This window comes from Durio zibethinus, chromosome 13 (genome assembly GCF_047325235.1).
Source record: "Durio zibethinus cultivar Kanyao isolate XHJ-2024 chromosome 13, ASM4732523v1, whole genome shotgun sequence".
NCBI classification, from domain to species: Eukaryota; Viridiplantae; Streptophyta; class Magnoliopsida; order Malvales; family Malvaceae; genus Durio; species Durio zibethinus.
In genome coordinates this window covers 4,147,086-4,167,038 of record NC_143174.1, presented here as the reverse complement: position 1 = coordinate 4,167,038, position 19,953 = coordinate 4,147,086, and the positions used below count along the sequence as shown (strand labels likewise).

General features: G+C 32.1%; 2 protein-coding genes across 15 annotated transcripts; one reads left to right on the top strand and one right to left on the bottom strand.

The window, feature by feature from the left end:
* Positions 1–31: 31 nt before the first annotated feature.
* On the top strand, positions 32–4,167 carry LOC111303871 (general transcription factor IIH subunit 2-like). 2 transcript variants are annotated; one of them, XM_022900358.2, is made up of 5 exons: positions 32–97; positions 661–1,011; positions 2,031–2,492; positions 2,870–3,245; positions 3,826–4,167. In XM_022900358.2, exons 2-5 carry the CDS (start codon positions 727–729, stop codon positions 3,972–3,974), a joined length of 1,272 nt encoding a protein of 423 aa, XP_022756093.1. In that variant the 5' UTR covers positions 32–97; positions 661–726; the 3' UTR covers positions 3,975–4,167. The 2 variants fall into 2 exon arrangements, with proteins under 2 accessions (XP_022756093.1, XP_022756094.1); XM_022900359.2 differs by having other exon boundaries at positions 32–499.
* A 218-nt stretch (positions 4,168–4,385) lies between these two features.
* Positions 4,386–17,289, bottom strand: LOC111303870 (E3 SUMO-protein ligase SIZ1-like). 13 transcript variants are annotated; one of them, XM_089742722.1, is made up of 18 exons: positions 17,115–17,289; positions 16,923–16,960; positions 16,247–16,327; positions 15,638–15,680; positions 14,743–14,815; positions 14,352–14,523; positions 13,279–13,409; positions 10,766–10,834; positions 10,516–10,603; positions 10,356–10,431; positions 9,999–10,072; positions 9,679–9,786; positions 8,311–8,472; positions 7,405–7,509; positions 7,246–7,326; positions 5,979–7,170; positions 5,711–5,772; positions 4,386–5,086 (listed from the first exon to the last, which is right to left on the bottom strand). In XM_089742722.1, exons 2-17 carry the CDS (start codon positions 16,944–16,946, stop codon positions 5,723–5,725), a joined length of 2,529 nt encoding a protein of 842 aa, XP_089598848.1. In that variant the 5' UTR covers positions 16,947–16,960; positions 17,115–17,289; the 3' UTR covers positions 4,386–5,086; positions 5,711–5,722. The 13 variants fall into 13 exon arrangements, with proteins under 13 accessions (XP_089598848.1, XP_022756086.2, XP_022756087.2 ...); XM_022900351.2 differs by lacking the exon at positions 5,711–5,772; XM_022900352.2 differs by lacking the exon at positions 5,711–5,772 and having other exon boundaries at positions 14,361–14,523.
* Between the last annotated feature and the right edge of the window lie 2,664 nt (positions 17,290–19,953).

The following is a 19,953-nucleotide window of genomic DNA, read 5'->3' as shown; positions in this document are numbered from 1 at the left end:
TATAAGTAACTAAGTCTCAAGTACAAGCATTGGCACTCTTCGTTCTGGTTTTGATTCACTTCAGTTCTCAATTTTCAAGTTTTCTGGAAAACCCCAGGTGGTTCTTTACTCTCTCTCTCTCTCTCTCTCTCTCTTAAAAAAAGAGCTTGTCTTTTGTTTGACCTTTTGATATGTATTTTTTGTCTCCATTTTCTAAATGTAATCTGTTCTTATAAAAAAATTGGGGTTTTCTCCCGTTAATTTGATCTTTACCTTATTCTATCAAATGGGTTGTCTCAAATGCCATTTTTAGTAAAAATCCGCATACCCTTTTTTTTTCTAGAAAAAATAAGTTAAGTCATTTCCTCAAACAGTTGCATTGCATTCTCATAAAGCTGGAAATTTCCTTTTGGTTGCTTTTGGAAGCAAAAATGAAAAAAAAAAGAAAAGAAATAGTGCCCTTGGATATATACAGCAAAAAGAAGTAAATAATATCCTTGAAGAATTAAAAATTTAAAATGTAATTTTTTTTTTTAATGACCAAAGATATGGCTTTTATTTTTTATGCAGAACAATTATGTTAAAAAATTGGTGTTCGAGTTTTAGTTCAGTAAATTTATTTATTTATTTATTTCTCCGATTTTAGCTTAAGATTTTTTTGTAAATTTTTGTGATTTTTAGGACATTGGAGACAGGTAGAACCTGATCAAATTGTAAGAAGCATTTACGTTGTTGGTTTAAAGGAGAATGAATAATGGAGGGGGAAAACGGATCAATGGCGGAACAGAAGAGGATGATGATGAAGACGATGTGAATGGGGATCTTGATGCGTGGGAGAGAACTTATACCGATGAGAGGTCGTGGGAATCTTTGCAAGAGGACGAGTCAGGGCTGCTTCGCCCCATTGACAACAAGGCCCTTTATCATTCTCAGTACCGTAGGCGACTTCGTTCCCTTTCTTCAATTGCCACTGCTGCTCGGATACAAAAGGGCCTCATTCGTTATCTCTATGTTGTTATTGATCTTTCCAGGGTATCAATTTTCACCCCTATTATCACTGTAGTTTAAGATTTTGCTTGCATGTTGACTAAATATATTCTTATTTGGATAAGTAGATGGAATTTTGTTCTAAGTAGCAAATTTTGAAGCATAACAATCAAGTTTGATAAGCCATCTTTTCTAGCTTTGATTTGGTTGCTTCTTGCAATTGAGTTCGGTAATCATTTATTTTGAGTAATAATCTGTGTTTTAAGAGATGCCATGTCACGCAAATCTACGAGATTATTACTCTATATTTCAATCAACAGCTTGCATTTAGCGGAGGCTTAAACTCCTATTAGTAATAACCTGTGGTTTTAACTGATGAGATGTTGTTGAAATCTACGAGATTATTACTCTATTTCAATCAAAAGCTTGTACTTAGTGTGCGCTTAAAGTCCCATTTCTCGGGCGCTGCTCTTTTTTCACGTAGGAGAGCAAAAAAGCTATGAAATTTTATGGAATTTTGCATTGAAGTTTCTCTTGGATATACCACTTGCACGTGTTAAGCAATTTGCCAGTTTGACATCCTAAAGCAATGTAAGGTTCTTCACTGGTAAAACAATCTACTAACTGCATCATATCTCTTCATAAATATCTTATTTGGTAGAATTCGATCTATTTCTTGGCTTGATTGTTCTTCCTGGCTATTAACTGAACACAGTGGATATATTGTACCTCCAGGAAACTATGTTGCAAGTTCTTGAGAGAACTAGAACCCTTGAATCGAACTTATGATACCAGTTAAGGACCCAATTTTTATTATAGGCATAAAGTAAGCTATGCTGAAACATGCTTGTTTTGAATTCGTTTTTCTGTTTTTTTTTCCTTTTAGTTGGGAAGGGAGGAGTTGTATATAGGCCTTCACATTTAAGGACTGAGGACAATTACCATCAGTTTGTCTCCTGAAAATTGGTTATCTGATTCAATCATCAAGAAGTTAAAAATAATTAAATTTCCTTGATTCTTTACATGAACAATAAACTGATTGTCTTTTGTTTTGCTGTATTTAGGCAGCTTCAGAGATGGATTTTCGACCAAGTCGAATTGCTGTCATTGCAAAACATGTTGAAGCTTTCATCAGGGAGTTTTTTGACCAGAATCCTCTTAGTCAAGTTGGCCTTGTGACTATAAAAGATGGGGTTGCTTACTGCTTAACAGATCTCGGTGGTAGTCCTGAGTCTCATATCAAAGCTTTGATGAATAAGTTGGAATGTTCGGGTGATTCCTCCTTACAGAATGCATTGGATCTCATAGATGGGTATCTGAATCAAATTCCATCATATGGTCATCGTGAAGTTCTTATATTATATTCTGCTCTCAGTACCTGTGATCCTGGAGATATAATGGAGACCATTCAGAAATGCAAGAAATCTAAAATAAGATGTTCAGTTATTGGCCTTGCTGCAGAAATGTTTATATGCAAACATCTTTGCCAGGAAACTGGGGGAATATACACTGTTGCATTGGATGAGGTAAGAGCAACAAGAGGCATTGATTGACCATATTGAACTGGTTTGATGTAACATCATCAATTTGGTTAACTTAAAAGGGAAGTTAAATTCTGCTTTCATTAGGATCCGAGGAAACTGTCTTAGAAAAGTCAAGTGAAATTTCATTGACCAGTTATGGGTCTCTAACTCTCTATATCTTCTACAATGTTCTACGTTGCAAGTTGTTCATGAAAATTTCTTTTTCCTTTGCTTTTTGTTGTTATTTATTTACCTTTCGAAGGTGGGAACCAGAGTTGTTGGTTCTTTTTATATGTTTTCAGTTGATCTTATAATAAATTCTCATATTGAAAGATGAAGTGGGGAAATGTAAAACCTTTCTGTGTGTTTTTCTTGTGCAGTCCCACTTTAAAGAGCTAATATTGGAGCATGCACCCCCACCACCGGCCATAGCAGAATTTGCAATTGCTAATTTGATCAAGATGGGATTCCCACAAAGAGCAGCTGAGGGTTCTATGTCGATTTGTTCATGTCATAAAGAAGCCAAGGTAGGTGCAGGTTACACTTGTCCAAGATGTAAAGCCCGTGTATGTGAGCTTCCTACAGAATGTTGTATCTGCGGATTGACACTCGTGTCTTCACCCCATTTGGCTAGATCATATCATCATCTCTTTCCCATAGCCCCTTTTGATGAGGTGCCTCCATCTCATTTAAATGATCCAAACAACAAACTGCAAAGAAATTGTTTTGGGTGCCAACAAAGCCTCCTCAATCCAGGTAAGTGGTGATAAGAAACGAGTACATAATGGTTTTACATCAATGCTACTAATATTGAAATTGCATGTAATCATATCTACATATAGGTTAATAAACTGACATGTCATGATTGTTCATATAACTAGCCTAAGACTCTCTGAGGGAAAAAAGTAGGAGAAAAGTGCTATGCTATTTCCTGGGCTACTAAGAAAGAAAATATGTTATTTCTTGAACCTCTGCCTTTAATAAATAAATAAAAACACATTTAGAAATGTAATGATCACTTGACCAACTTACTTGCCATGCTAGTGGCTGATATATTTATTCATATATATCATTGCTCTTTTAAAGGGGGCATTGTTTAGAGAACTTTAAGATTCTTTGATGCACGGTTGCCCTTTTAAGTTTTAGGTTTTGCAAAGATATGCCAGGATGTTCTTCTAGACAAATAATTGATATTTTTGACTCTTTATTCTTTGCTTAATCATATTGTTGTTTGACCTTGTAATCTGATGTCATTGTTCTCATCTTCCTATGCCTATTGTCTTACATAATTTTAATAGAGAATCCTCCTTCCTGATGCTTGCTGATTTTGACTCAGGAAACAAACCTGGCCTTTTCGTTGTGTGCCCAAATTGCAAACGGCGCTTCTGTCTCGACTGTGACATTTACATTCACGAGAGTTTGCACAATTGCCCAGGTTGTGAAAGCTTCAGGCATTCCAAGCCTGTCATCTCAAATGAAGAATGAGAATTATTATTGCTGTGGAAATTCATACTACGTAGCTCCCATAACATATGCTACCGTCCCTTTATAACATTTTGAGATGGCACTCTTTTGACTATTTGAGAAATTTTAATGTTGGGACCGTAAATTATAAGTCACCTCTTTGCTTCCATGGACTCGTTTGGTGAAATTCAATGTTTCCCTACTTTCGAGTGAATGTGAATTTTGCTTTTCCTCTCTAGGTGATAGTGTCCCACAATCCATTTTATGATTCATAATTAAAGAAAATATAGAAAGAAAAATCCCAATTTATAATATTTATCAAGTCCGAAATTTAAATCCCAAAATTTTGCAAAGTTTTCTATTCTCAAGACTGCCTCATCCATTCAAAATGCTTGATAGAAATGGTCAGGACGTCTGTTGGCAAATAATCAATTCGATAAAAATAGCGTTTCTGTATAAATAGCAGAATTTGAGTGAATTTACAGGCTATATGATCTCAACATCTTAAAACGAGAGGCAAAATGGTGGATCCTTTGTGTTACTTTCAGGGGAGTTTCTCCCACTGCATCCAAGGGTTTTGAACCAATGGAACAACTCCAATTTTCAGACTAAATCACTGACTGTGCAATTTAATCCTAACTGCTGATCTGTGTTGGTGAAACTGCTTGTAACAACCCAGTTACAACGCATAGAATTAGAGGCAGAGCTTCATTGAATGTGCAGACAACACTTAAGAGGTATAAAGGCCTCGAGCTCACTATTTACCCAAAAATAAAAAATTATGCAGTGGCCAGCTCAATACCGTAGTACCGCTCCCTTGCAGCCATTTTTTTTCCTTCAGCTGCCCTTTTCTTTCGAAAATTATCATTTCGTGTGACTGAAATACCAGTCAACTTTCTTCATGAGTAATCACCAAATTTCTCCATTAGATGCCCTTGTATTTCACGAAAAATTCATAGAGGGCCAATAACTTCAGGCAAAAAAGTTGAATCACTCAGAGTCTGAGTCAATAGAAAAATATAACCTTGGTCTTTTTACAGAACGTTTTTGCCGAGGAAATAAGAATGGGCTCTCTGATCTTTGCCTACTTGACTTCTCAGGTCGACTGTCGTTCATACCAAGCAGCAGAGAAGCTGCAGAAGAAGGAACAATCAATGCTAGAAATTTAATAGAAAAAATTTACTGGAGCTAAGAAATGCTAATGCAGTGAATTATGATACCTGGAACTGATAAGCCAGATGTAGTACAACAAACTCCTCATCAGTACCATCTTGAAAATTAATCATCATGATCTCTACTAATTATTTTTATACTATAAAAGTGGTTTCAGTGTGTAAGGACAAAAACATTACAACTATTTCTATTTTAGTTCTATCTTGATTAAACTTATTGCTATATCAATGTTTAAGTTGTTGGAGTGTTTCCTAATTTCAAGTATATAGGCATTCTTAAGCAAAGTGCAACTTTAGTAGGGATAAGACTACTTGTTTTTAACCTTCATTTAGTTTATAAATATATCATATATCTATTATATATTAATACTTTGATCCTATGCTACATGTACCCTTAATTTTCTACCTGACAATATAAAACTTATTAATTAACTCAATGTATTCCCATTTAAAAAGAATGCCTTCATTTTTATTGAATTCAAGAACAAATTATTAATTGCACTTCAATTAATAAGAATGAAAAAAGTTATATTCGAATCCAAATATAAATAAATTCTAATTTAAACTAGAATTAATAATACTCACTTGCAACAAAATTCATGTATAAATTGCACCTAGGGGGAAACCGAGTCTGAGAAAGTGCGTAGCTAAGAGGATTGGCAATTGAATAGCTTAACCAACATTAGAACATATCCATTACCAATCAAATTCAATTATATATACCAGCACTGTCCAAGAATCACACATGCTTGCATGTAACCAATTTGAAGCCTTTTCTATTTGCTGGCCGTGATGGCAAATTTTAAACGTAAGCTACAACAATATAGCTCTGCAAAAGAACAATGAAACTAACCGGTGTCAGCCAAAGAATCCATAGCTCCCTCTCTCGAAGGTATCTGCTGTCTTGAATTCAATCCATTCACAGTTGTTGAGTCCCCATGACCACTACTTGCACCACCTCCAAGCCTAAGTGAGATCCAATCATCGGTACGGATGCCATTTGATACATCAGCTTGATCTCTCAAATCAGAATGTGCTGATGCACCTGAAGGACATGTTGGAAGAAATATCTGAAGCGAGGGATCTTCTCCACTAAACAAGGTATTGTCAACCAAGCCATCATTTATACCCATATCAATCTGACCAATGGAAGAACCGGGGACTAGAGTTGCAGATCCCATTGTTGTCTCAGGAGCCAATGCATAGCCATTCATTGATGAAGGGCAATTGAGGGAATTACGCTGCAGTTCAACTAAGGCATCTGAGACATCCGTATCTGGACTAAATAGTTGAAACCCTAAGCCTTCTTGGGTTCCCAGAGGTAATTGCCATAGAGACATGTCAATTTCATCATGGGGAGTAAAAGGACCTAAATTACCAGCAGGCTCAAGAGATGGATCTTCTGAATATGGATGAGAAATTCCAGGAGGAGCAACTGGAAAATTAAGTCCACCAGCATCATTTTGATTATCCTTATAGGAAGTTACAGAAGATATTAATATTTCATTCTCTTCATCTGAATCACTAAGAACAATAACTTCTGCATTTCCTACTGGTGTAGATGGATTTCTGTCAGTAAATTCATATGTCAAATCTATGTTCAGAGGCATGGAATCAAGTTCAATCCCATTGCTTCTAAAGTCATAAGTTCCACCACCATCCTGATTTACACTGGCATCTTCACCATCCTTACCACTTCCAGTGGCACTGCCGCTCATTGGAATAAGTTTTTGCTCATGATATTCAAACCTTTCTTGTAATCTACTACCAGAAGAGGTGTTCATATCTTCAGGCTTGCTAACATCCCAGAACCCATTGGGATTCTTCCTGATTCCATGTTTCAAACCTGTATGTCCTGAAGTACCTTCAAGTTTAATCTGAGGCTTAACCTCCACACTGCCAGATCCACAGAGGGTACCATCAGGAGAATGCCAATTTGCAAGATCACCAAGTTCTCTACGCTCATTTTCACTTTTAGCCTTTGCACGCCAAGAACCATCAGGCTTGACCTCAATCTCTGTAATATCTTCTCCACAATGTCTCATCTGTACGACAGTTAATCATCATTATCACACATTGATATCATATAGATAAACGCAGGATAACCAGAGAGTACCCACCTTGGATGTGATGCGATTAAAATAAGGATCAATTATAACATTCTCCAATGTGTAGTTCTTCAGGCAAATTGGGCACTGCCACTGCAATCACATACTAATGCTTGTCAAAAGCCTCAAAGAATTACAAATGAAAACAACCATGTTATTATAGTTGCTTGCCTTCCTAGAACGTTGGTTAAGCTCTACAAAAACTTCAAGATCGAAACAACCCATGTGAAAACAGGGTTTAAACCTTCCAGCCACCTTCATTCTTGAACCACTCATCTGTCACAGTTAAACACACATAAAAATGAATGACACAAATAACTAAAGCAACTTCAAAAGAAGGAAGCAGTAAAGAAATAGTTCATTCAAATCCCATCAGCACTGAACATTGGTAGAAGAAAAAGGAGAGTTAGGAGAATCATCCCCTCTTACCTAACTTAAGAGGCATTCGGCTTAGAATAAATTGGTTATTTTAAAGATAGTTATAGATAAATACAATGTACTAAATATGAAGGTCATAGGATAAGCATAAAAATAAATGAAACCAAATGGTGATATGCTAAAGTTAAGTTCTTCATGGAACAAAGCACAAGCATATGACCACACATATTTTCCATGTAGACTAATCAATCTATCATAGAGGTCACACCATCAACTTTGCCAACATCAACCTATTATAGTATTGGCTTCAACAGTAGAAAGGAAACCTAAATGAGCATAAGCACCACAATATAGGATGCATTTTTTTAACATTAAGAACACCTTTATGACGATGCACAATAGCCTTAGCCAACATTAATACTAAAACCCAAACACACATGAAAACATTAAATGTCTCCCCTATTGACATTTTCTAGTAACTAATGCTGATAGGTAAATGATGCTTCAAGCATTTAATCCATAAATTTAGCAAGGCGCAACAACCATGCCTTCTAGGCACATTGACAAGATAAACTAATTAAATACTTTAAAATGATGCCCAATCAATTAAGCATGTAATATTCATGCCATAAAAATGGTGTACAGCTGCACATATACGGGCAAGAGATTGCTACCATTTTACAAAGCTATATAACTCACAGGGCAGCATAGGTTGACTCCAAAAACATCTGCAACAACTTCTAGGTCACTGTCACTATCACCATTGTCCGTTGCAGTTCCACCACCAACACAACGACAAACACGAGAAAGGGCATCTTCCAAACGTTCACCATCAGTCTCTTTGGGAATCATATTGAGTATCTAGGCCGGGCCACAAGAATATAAAATGAACATAAAGAACGACAAAAATAGAGATATACCAAGGTAAGCTTCAATTGCATACACATGCAGGGATTTGTTGTTTAAATTATAGTACTAAAATAACTAATAAGCTGAAAAAAAGATACTTATTACTGTTAGTAATTCAACAATATCTTAAGTTAAAATTCAATATTATTGGTTTTGGGTCTTGAAAAAAAAAAAATCAGAAAAGCAAGCCAACCTCATTGCCAGCCCAAAACATTTAAATAAATTCAGGTCATATCCTCATTTCTTCTTCCATTCTCAGCTATTGAAATGGGCCCAGATTATGCAAACCAACAGGCAACAGCACATAAAAAAAAAAAAAAAATGAGCCAAAATGAAACAAAGAAAGAAAAAGAAAATAAGTTGGCCATGTTAATAATCTAAGGGAGCCCTTCACATGACAAAGTTTAAAACCAAATCATTGTGAAAGCCCAAAGTCTAATCTCACATATTTCACCCTTATCTCTTCTTCATTTCTAGATATTTCCTTTATTATATTCTCTCCATATTTTTTACAGCTCCAGCCTCTTCCATCAGTCAATCTTCATGATCACAACTTTCCCATGATAAAGCATCATTTCCTCTTTGCTTCATTCTTTTTCTTGCAATTTCCTTAATTGATGATAAATTGTTCTTTTTCATTGCGTTGTATCAATATTTTTAAAGCAACTGAAGAAGGAAAAAGGGAGAGAAAGGGGAAAAACAAGCTTTGTTCAGCACACCATTTAATCCATTTAGTGGCATTCTCACTGTTCTTATCTGACTTCGATCCTATACCCATGTCACAGGCAACTCAGCAAAAATGCCAGTAAGTAATAGATAAGTGGTCAAATGTCTAATATGTGGTGATTTTTGCAAGAAACATGAAACAAAAATAGAAATGCAGTGATATAAAAATAACACGGCCAAAGATGATGGCTCTAAATATATTTGTGTTCTATTCTGCTTTGTTATCAAACTGATAATGCTACCAAAATCAATCAAAGAACTACAGGCATTGGATAGAAATGTTATATGCAGAGATCTTTACTTTGCAAAAAAGGAGCATATATCGTTTTAGACTTCAAGCCTCATCAGACAGCAATGCAATCAATCTATTGATTCCAGTGCATAAACAATCCGGGTCAGTCTCAACATATAAATTTGAAGTTGTTAACATACCTGTTGAACAGTTCGCCGTTTAACAATTCTAACTCCAAAACAGAATACACGAGCATCGCATCCAGTCAAAGTTATCTTATTAATTCCATCATTAGTACATGGAGTTATCTGATAAAAGAATAGACAATAAAACACATGTTTAGGGTATGGACGTTATTTAAATAGGTAACAAAATATTAATAGGAATATAAAGCACATATCTGGCTTCCCCATCCATTCCAATCACATGCACACACATGTAAAGGTAAATTCTATGGAGAATATTATTATGTATACACTGAGAAAAAAATTAATCTCTTTTATAGAAGGACAAAACTCACAATTGGACCATCATCACGCCCATTAGCCCCCAGCAATTGCTGACCAGGTCTATTAATAGCACGAACAGAAACACCTGTTTAAAAAACTGTCAGTTGTCTAACCAAAAAATGATTACTGACCAAAATTGAAATGGAAAAGTACATAGAAAACATTCAATGTCAATACAAAGAACAACAATATTGCAATTAGAAAAAATAAAAGGAAAACACGTTAAGCATGCTACTTTTTTTTTCTTTTGGCTAGATCCAAGCATGATTCTCAATGACAACAAAATTGATAAAAAGCAGTTAAGTAATTAAGCTGTAAAAGGGGCTGTTAACTGTTAAGTAGTCAAAGCAAAACATTAATAACCATACCATTGACATGCAAATCTGCAAATTGAGGCCACTGCATCCTGAATGGAACTTTGTCATTCAGAAGCATGCACCATGCCTATTTAACAAGACAAAAAATATCACGATAGATGACCAAAAACAATATCATCAAAGTGTACCACACTCTTCTACACTAGCCAACCTGGACATCATACTCTTGTTTTGTCAGCAAGTCCCTGTCTGCTCTGGTGATTTGGAATGTTTTCTCCACACTTTGCATTGGATTTGTACTATAAAATATGGATCTGAATTACTAAACTAACAAACTAATACAAGCAAAGTTGCAAAGCATCACAAATAATGTATAAACACAATGATATTCAAATCTAAATGTTCTGGAAGTTTATGGGGGGAAAGAAAGAGATTTACTATTTCTCATATAGTGCACTCACCCATCAGTTGGGATATTTGCAACAGCCAACTTCACTGGATATAAAGGATGTGCAATAGTAAGCCAAAAGCTGCATGAGCAACCATATCATGAATTAAAAGAATATAACATGAATTTTCCAATTATAATCAAGACCTAACAGATTGAACAAAATTTGATAACCCATTAATGGTATGTCCGGCAAAAGATACTCTAGATCATTCAGATGGATACTAAATGCATACAAGTATATAAAGTGCAATTCAAATACTTGATGAAACAATTACTGTAGAAAACAAATAAATAGTGGAGTGAGCATTAAAGTACTAGATAAATAGTATGTTTCTACGGTAGTAGAGATAATTTAGTATTACCTTTGTGAACATCCTATGGTTAAAAGTAACAGTATTTTTATTTTAAAAGAATTCCTTATAGGAAAGGATCATATGCTCTTTTATATACCTCTCATCACAATTCCTAATCTATGTTATTAATATATGAAGCCACTGACTAAAATGGTATCATTGAGATACTAGATACAAAGTAAGTTAAAAAGTCATTACAACATAATAAATAATAAAAAAAGAAAAATAAAGCGTTAATAGCCCTTGTAATCCCTAAATTTTGACCAAAATTTTATTCTAATCCCTAAATTGTAAAAAATTCTAATCGGATCTCTAATTACTCAAGGTTGTTCTATATTGGTCCTTCTGTTTATGGAACCGTTTAAATTGACAGCAAATGCATGATGGCACCACATGATGATGTTAACTAGCATCTCACATGGCAATTGAGGAACCAAAATAGAATTCTCAAAAATTAGGAACTAAAGATGAAACTATCTCAAAACTTTTACAAATTTCATATATATTTTATAAAATATTAAATTTAAAATTATAAAAATTCAACATTATTTAAAAATAAAAAATTATATTCTATCAAAAATATTATTTGTCAAATCATAATATAAATATTATTTTCTATCCATAAAATATATACTTTAAAATTTTAAATATCTTTATTTTCTTTTTTCAAACATATTTTATAAAAAATAAATAAAGAAAAAGATAGAAATGATTCAAAAAAATATTGATTTTTATATATTTCAAATATATTTATAAAATATTATAATTTAAAATATTATTTAATTTTTATTATAATATGATTTATTACTAAAATAATATTTTTAATAGAAAATATATTTTTAAAAAATTAAAATTAAGTTGAAATTTTCAAAATAATTTTGTTAAAATTTCATATCATTTTAAAAAATTAAGTAAAAAAATTATATCGGTTTAAGAAATTAAATAAAAACTCTATATCGTATTAAAATATTATGTAAAAATTATCAAATCATTTCCAAAAATAGATTTATTAATCCATTCAAAAATATAAAAATTTTTATTCATATAAAATAAAAATATAATTTAAAATATTTTTTCTTTTTTCTTTTTTATAAAACATATTTTATAAAATATATTTAGAAAAAAAAATAAAAGATATTTAATATTTTAAAAATAAATCTTTGGGATAGAAAACAATATATTTTATTATGACTTATGTGTAAAATAATATTTTTAATAAATTCTCTTTGCTTTTAAAATGTATTAAATTTTAAAAAAAGAAATTTGAAAATTTTAACTTAATTTTAAGCTTTGAATATCCATTTTCTATATAAGACAAAATTCTCTTTAGTAGGTTATATTCTAATAAAAAAATTGCAAATATAAATATAAATTTACTATTTTAATAATACATGCATGAAATATGTAAACTTTTGAGATAGTTTTGTTTTTTATCTCTAAACTTTGAGAGAGTTCTATTTGATCTATCACGTGAAAGGCTAGCTGATATGATCACGTGATGCCAATTGGCATTTGTCATCAATTTAGACAGTTCCCTAGATGAAAGGACAAAAATAGGACAATTTTGGACAATTAGGGATTTAATTATATTTTTAAAGTTTAGGGATTAAAGTAGAATTCGGGTCAAAGTTTAGGAACAACGGATGCTATTAACCCAAAAAGAAAATACCCCTCATTTTTTGAAAAAAAAAGGATTTGATTCCACGTTCAAATTGGTTTGATCATTTCAAATTACTCTTCAATTTAATGTGCAGTAAAAGAAACTACTCCCTAATTTTTCTCATACTAATCTTTTTTGTTTTTCTTTTTTTTTTATTCTGCCTAAGTAGTGGAAGGTACAAAAGCAAGTCCATATTTACAAGTCTTGCATCCTAATACACATTTCTATCAAAGACGTTCAACCAATAATTATTCTTTATCCAACCAAACTGCACTAAAAATGTCTGCCATGTTAATATTGCAACACGCATAATTATAAAGATAGAACACGTTCAATTAGAACTGAAATATAGGAAATATATTGACATATTTCTATATCAAGACATTAAACTTCAGAAAATAACCAAACTGTAAACCAGTAAATAGCTTGACCATCAATTTTGAAGTAATCACACATCATGAATGTGCACACGTGTAAACACACACACACACAAACAGAGGAGAGACATACGGATCAGCTCGGCTCAGTCGACAAATCTCACAATAAAATAAATCAGGGAGTGGCGGATTTCCCTCCATAGGCTTCTCAGGAATTAGAACACAACCAATATGTTGCCACACTTGGCATCTTCGGTCCTCACACTGTCATTAAAGCAAGTGCAGAAAGCAAAAACATCAGCAATTAAATTTGAGGTAGAAGTAAAGCACAATGTTTTAAAGGAGGATAAAAAGGCAGAAAGCAAAAACATCAGTAATTAAATTTCAGGTCAAAGTAAAGCACAATGTTGTAGTGAAGGATAAAAAAAGGATGTCTTGAGAATCCATGTATGTCTTCCCACAATGGAGAAGAGCATATCATACAAACAGAATTATGAACAGAAATAATAATACATTTTAATTACAACATAAGATAACTTGATATCATTATAGCAAGAATCACTTAAAATTGCAGCAATAAAACAAGACCGAAAGCAATGTAACTCACAATTTAATCAGGCAAGATTCATATGAAAGTAGACACACATAGAAGGCTGCAGTAGGAGATACCTATTGCTGCAGAAGGCCACTTGGAAAGATGCCAACTTCTGTTTTGAGGTAAATGTCAACCTTAGGGAAATGAATGGTTCCATCATAAATGAAAGGGCAAGTAAATCCAGGAGAAACTCTAATGTGAATGAATCTATACACTTATTCAAAGTCAGTGTTTCCTAGCAATGCCACACTGATCTAATCTATTTCCATCTTTTTTTATAGCCTGAAATCTATCTAAAATTTTTACAAGAAGGTTTCCCCAAAACTAGTCGAGCAGTTATCAGATTCATTAAGACTGCAAAGCCTCAAGAATAATAAAAAAGGAACTGAGTTCATGAATCATGAGATGATGCCAGCAAAATGCATAAGTATTATGAAAATTGAGTACAATATATCATTTCAAATCAGGTGAACAAAAACCCAATTCGAAGAGCCAGAAATAAAACAAGAATTGACGTTAAAAAGGTAGAAACACCCAACATTCCAATCAAAGGCTTGTGACATCCATAACCAGAAACATGCAACAATGAGGGCAAAGAACATTAAGCTCACCATCATTACCTTGATAATGTTCTCATTATCCAATGAACTTCCACAGGGACAACAAACTTTCATATCTAATTGACATGGATCATCTATTTCCCCTTGAAGTTTAACATTATTGCTGTCTGACACATCCTGTCCCTTTGATGCCAATTCAGTAGCTCCAGGAACCTGCATCTTCCTGAGGACAAGAAATACACTTTAGAGAGAGGAAATAAAGGCAATAAAAAACATCTAATAATCATAAGTGGTTAATCAGATATACTAGATCCAATTGGCCTGCATCTCAATAGTAAGATATATTGTTCACAGAAAAAACAATGAAAAAAACAAATAACACCATTGTAAATGTTGCCATCTAAATCTTCAATAGAGATAAATCATAAATGTGAACACAAACCTGTATATGGCATCAACAAGTTTTGCCACCTCTTCCTTTCCCACAGGAGTCCTCTTTGCCCACATCTTTGCAACTGGAAAACAGAAAGTAAAACCTTATTATAAAGGCTTAAATAAGTAGTTTCTGAACAGGTTGAATAGATTTAAGAACCAAATTTGAGCTATCTAGCATCTAATGATACTAAAAATTTAGGAAATAGTACAATTCTACTGACAAATATACTCGTATGCAACCCATTCCCTCCCTTCCTCACCAAAACACTGCACTCATAATATAAAAAAAAAAATTTACAGGGAGCCATTGGAAGCATCGACAAATTATAATGAAATTAGCAAATAGAAAAGTTTAATGCAAAACCTCTTTGATCCAGAAAACCAACAGCAAAATTAGGCAGAATAACAGTTACATAATTAATTTCCTTAATCACATCCCCACCAAAATAAGACAAACAAATAACTAACTGATAAAGTCCTGTCAAGAGTTCAAACTGAAAACACTTTACAACATTTTAACAATATACATTATTATTTCACATCCAACAATATAATTGTGTTCCAGATACAATCATATCAACAGCTAAATACTAGCACTCTAACAGCCTATGTCTAAGGCTAGCAGAGTAATCCGAGAAAGAATAAATATTTAAAAGATAACATAATCCATAAATGACTGCTATGTGATCTGGAGTCCCAGGTTCGAGTTGCAGAAACATCCTCCTGTGAAAATGCATGGTAAAGCTGTGTACATTAGACCCAATAATTCCGACCCTTCCCGGAACCTGCACATAGCAGGAGCTTTACGCACGGGCTGCCATTTTTTTTTTTTTAATCCATAAATGACTATGGTGGCCATATGCTGTCTGTTCAAACAAGAGAGGCCGGGAAGAATATTTTACCTTGTTCATCAGAGAGAGCACCTAATATCCTCTCAACAAGGTCCTACAAATGAAATTTACAGAAAGATCAAACATAATCCTACAACATGAAGGTGCAAGTTATGATAAAAATGCAGATAACTGACGGACAAACAATTATCATAGCCCCCAAAATTTTTAGACTGTTAATTTGCTAAATCTGCCAGTAAATAATTTAACAGATTTGGAAGCAACACAGCGCAATTCCAACCACCTTGCATACAAATCGGTGAAAATTCATGGTTCACCTTTGCACACTCAAAACACTAAAAGGCAGAAACAAAAAGCACATGCATTAACTAAGAAAAACACTAAAAATTCCATCTACCAACTATCCTTTTTGTGGTCAAACAACATCAGCTCGTAAGACACTGTTAAAAGTTAGAATAGTTACTAGCTTTATACAGAAAAAAAAACACACACAAAAAAAAAAAAAAAGAAAGAAAAAACAGGGGGAACCATGAATTCAAGGTAATAATAACAAGACTATTGCAACTGCTATGATGTTAAGACTCAACATAGACATCCCCTCAAATTCGTACAAGAGAATGAAACCAAGTAAAATGCAGTGCATTATCTCAAGCCCCTAACCTGCTTCTTCCCCTGCTTTGAAAGACCCAACTGAGTGAGAACATCCTTGAGTTCTTTTATTCGAAAATATGCCAATTTATCCTACAATAGGAATATCATATTCAAATAAGCTCTCCACAAACAAATTTAAAGGAAAAAAAAAATCAACATATTAGCATCAGCCATAACAAGAAGCAACTAAAAACATACAAGTTTATCCGCTAAAACACAGCTTAAAAGGTTGGTCTTATACTCTGACTACAATGATAAATGTAAACATGGCATGATTTAAGAGTCTGTATAAAATAAAGTTAGAGAAGCAGTTGTTCACAGCTAATACTAATTCCACCAAACAAAAGAACTGAAACCAACAAAAGCATCAACAGTAAGCTTACTTACAAACTTAAAACTACTTGATTCACAAAGCCACTTAAGCTATACCATATGTTGCAACAGGAGGAAATCTCCACTATCAAACTAAGTTCAGTAGTCGATATCCCTTATATAAGGGATTACCAGCTATCCAACAATTAAATTACATTGCAAAAACCTAGTTCATGGACTTCGATAAATAAATCCAAAAAAAAAAAAAAAAAAGATATAAAAAGGCATATTCTCAAACAATATTCAATAGTTAAGTCTTATATAATTACATACCATTTTCGAAAATATTTTATAAAAAAAATAAGTAAAATACCTTGCAACTGGTTACCAAATCCATATCCAGTTTACAATCTGTAGGCAAGCAAAAACCAGTAATCAAAAACCTAAACACTAAAAAATTACCAATCGATCTAATCAACAATAACCAAAAACAAAACCGAGAAAATTAAATTGAATCAATCAATCAATCTTCAAAGAAAGAGAAAATCAATCCAAAGGAACTTACGAATTTTCCGAAAATAAATAGAAAAGCAAATAGAAAGGAAAAGTTAAATAGAAAATTTGCTGAATGGAAAAGATATCGGGGAAATAGGGTTCGGAGTTTGGAGGACGACGACTTCTCTTTCCCTTTGTCTTAGTTTTTATTTATTTATTTTTTTTTTGACCAAAGAGGCCCGGCCAGAACAGAAGGAACTAAAACTTTCAATAAAATTACAAAAGTGACAGGACTTATTGCCGATTATCAAATCGGGTTTTTTAACGGGGAACACGTCCGGGTTTAGTTTCGGTGAAATTGAGTGCTCGTTTTTGTAAGCCACGTCCTCCTTTTCTTTTTTTCTTTGGGCAGTTTTAAAGTACGTATATATGTACGTTGACTCAAGCTAAAGTTAGATGGTTGACCTGATGAGTGGGAAGGTAGATTGATTAAATGGCGTTTATAGCCGCTGATTTTTCCCCTGCTTGGAAATTTTTGGGTGATTTTCATTAGCGGTCTGAAATAAAAGAATATTAAATGTAAGCTTAATTGATTTAAGTTTGCAATTTTGGATTATTAACTAGTTTCGTTCTCAAAATTTGAAATCTCACAGTTTTATCCTCAATTTATTTTAAATTTTAAACGACTCAATATCCATTCCATTTCAAAAAATTGATCTTACTTCTATTTAATTTAAAGTCATATTCTTCATATTAAAATCTCAAATTTTATCCGTTTGAGAGTTTTTTGAAAAAACCTCAAACTTAGGTTAATTCGTGTTTCAAAATTAATATATTTAATTCTTTAATTAATATACTTTATTTGGGTGGCCGATGATAAGAAATTTTCACCAACTATTCAAATAAAATTATAATTTAATAAATGATTATTACATTAAACTAATTTGAGGGTACATTTTATATAAAATAAATTTATGAGATTAATAAAAAGATTTTAAAACTGTATAAACAAATTTATAAAAAAATATAGTTTTAGGTATATGATATAGTTGACTTAATAAGCCAGCCTAACTTTACATATGATATAACGTTAAATAAAAGTAATAAAAATTATTTTTTAAAAAGTAATAATAGTAGGAAATTTGGCGGAAATGGGAGGACTTTTAAAAAGCCTATCCCCACAATAACCAAGTTAGGTTGGAAATTTATATATATATATATATATATATATATGATTTATATTTAATGTATTATTAATGTATAAATTTTATATATTATTAGTGAATTATATATAAATTATATATATAATTTATATTTGATGTATTATTAATATATAAATTTTATATATTTTTAATAATATTATTTTATTAATAAAATGAATCAAATGATATTATTTTGATAATAAAAAAAAATTTTAAATTATTTTTTATATATTTATTTTAAAAATTAATATTCATATATTAATAAAATGATATCATATAATTTATTGATAATTTATAAAATTTATACATTACTAATAATATATCAAATATAAATTTATATATATATATATATTTACCTTTAACTAAAATTATGACATGTGGACACAGCCGCATCAGCCCATATTTGCTCTATTTAATGCCTTCTGTGCTTTGCCATATCAGCTCCTTTTATCAAACTTATGTCTAACTTATATTTTTATCCTGTTATCTAGACATCTGGACATAGCCAAGTGACGCCACATTTGTTTTAAGTTTCACCCCCATTAATGTTTTTTTTGGTTTTACAAGGAGGAATGAGGATGGCGGGATTAAAATTCACATCTAAATATATTTTTTAAAGCCTTTTAATCATTAAATCAAGAGGTGAAAGAATCACTCTCATTAATATTTTTAATATTGGTTGAGATTTATGTCCTAGCCAAAAAAAAAAAAAATCTTTATTGACGATGAAGGAATTGTAATCTAATTACTTTTTCATCGTCTGAATATGAAATTGAGTGCCAAAAGCTTATTGTCCATTTCGAAACCTCTTCTACACTCAAAGACATAGTCCTTTGCATTGAATGCTTTGCAGATACAAATGAAATGAACTTTCCCGCTGCTATAAATTGTCTGGTGACCTCTGGGGTGCCTCCCACTGTAGACCACAGGGTTGCTGCTGATGCATCTGCTACTGCCTTGGCTGCCATAGTGGCTGAATTTGTGCAAAATTCTATTACTGCCATGGATTCATTGAAACTCAATATTGTGGCAGTTGATGAAGTGCCTCCTTTGTCTTTTTACCTCTCAGCTTCACTTAAAACAATTTTACATATTTTCATAGGAATGACATATATGAACTATTTGATATTACAAATGGACAATTATATTAAATATTTTTTAGTTTCAATCATTCATTCAATGTTTTGACAAGTCTATGAAAATGATTGTATGAAAAACAAAAAGAAAATAAAAATTGTAGCAACGTGCAAGACGTTACTCAATATAATATATAATTAAATAATCAACCAATAAATTAAAATATAATTAAATAATTAAATTCACACATAATAAAACTTTAATTTAAATTTTCTCTTTTGCCACTAAACCAAGATCTCTTTGGATTATCCATTGTTGGAATTATATTTAGGGATGTTAATTTTATTCAAATCTGACAAAAAGTTTTATTTTTTACCCTAAAAGGAATAATAATGTATATTAAATTTTAGAAATGATATAATTTTAAATATTTCATCGATTATAGAGATGAATAATATAACATTTACTCCATACCTATAACATATATATATTTATATCTATTTAATAAATTAATTTTTTAATTAATAATATAATTTTTTAGATTAATTAGAATTAATATATTTATATTTAAAAATAATATTTATATAAAATTAAATAAACATGCAAGATAAAAGTAAAAAGAAATGAAAA

Bases quoted from the DNA above. Each gene is read 5' to 3' on its own strand.
- LOC111303871 (XM_022900358.2), top strand. From the start codon at position 727: ATGAATAATGGAGGGGGAAAACGGATCAATGGCGGAACAGAAGAGGAT. The intron at 1,012-2,030 runs GTATCAATTTTC...TGCTGTATTTAG, and splicing joins TTGTTATTGATCTTTCCAGG to GCAGCTTCAGAGATGGATTT. The intron at 2,493-2,869 runs GTAAGAGCAACA...TTTCTTGTGCAG, and splicing joins ACACTGTTGCATTGGATGAG to TCCCACTTTAAAGAGCTAAT.
- LOC111303870 (XM_022900351.2), bottom strand. From the start codon at position 16,946: ATGGATTTGGTAACCAGTTGCAAG. The intron at 14,524-14,742 runs GTTTGTGTTCAC...TCTTGTCCTCAG, and splicing joins CTTGTTGATGCCATATACAG to GAAGATGCAGGTTCCTGGAG. The intron at 13,410-14,351 runs GTGAGCTTAATG...CTTTAATGACAG, and splicing joins ACATTATCAAGGTAATGATG to TGTGAGGACCGAAGATGCCA.